Source organism: Charadrius vociferus, unplaced genomic scaffold (genome assembly GCF_000708025.1).
Source record: "Charadrius vociferus isolate BGI_N301 unplaced genomic scaffold, ASM70802v2 scaffold1041, whole genome shotgun sequence".
Classification (NCBI taxonomy): domain Eukaryota; kingdom Metazoa; phylum Chordata; class Aves; order Charadriiformes; family Charadriidae; genus Charadrius; species Charadrius vociferus.
Window position 1 is genome coordinate 1,402,665 of NW_009646843.1, and position 451 is coordinate 1,403,115.

General features: G+C 72.3%; 1 protein-coding gene across 1 annotated transcript in view; it reads left to right on the plus strand.

The window, feature by feature from the left end:
* UNC5A (unc-5 homolog A (C. elegans)) overlaps positions 1–451 on the plus strand; it is a 20,071-nt gene that overhangs the window by 16,129 nt on the left and 3,491 nt on the right. Inside the window, 2 exon segments of the mRNA XM_009893634.1 lie at positions 22–59; positions 219–434. Coding sequence (XP_009891936.1) covers positions 22–59; positions 219–434 — 254 coding nt within the window.

Consider the following 451-nt stretch of genomic DNA (forward strand, 5'->3'; position numbering starts at 1 on the left):
GCCTGCACCACCTCTGCCCAGGTATCCGCCCTGCCCGGGGCACCGCTGCCACCCCCACCGTGACGATGCTGCATTCCCCGCTGCACCCATCGCAGTCCCTGTCCCCCTGGGGTGTCTCTCGTCCTCCCACACCCTCCCTGTTTGTGTCCGTCTCTGCCGGCCCCCGGGGCAGGGAAGGGGGATGGCAGTGGGGCGCTGACCCCTGGCTGTGCCCGCAGTGGACGGCGCCTGGACGGAGTGGAGCAAGTGGTCGGTGTGTGGGGCCGAGTGCACCCACTGGCGGAGCCGGGAGTGCTCGGAGCCAGCGCCGCGCAACGGGGGGCGGGAGTGCCATGGCCCCGAGCTGGACAACCGCAACTGCACCTCCGAGCTCTGCAGCCATGGTGAGCGTGGTGGGGACAGCGGGGGTTTCCCCCCCAGGATGGCTGCATGGGGGGGGGGGGAGGCCCGC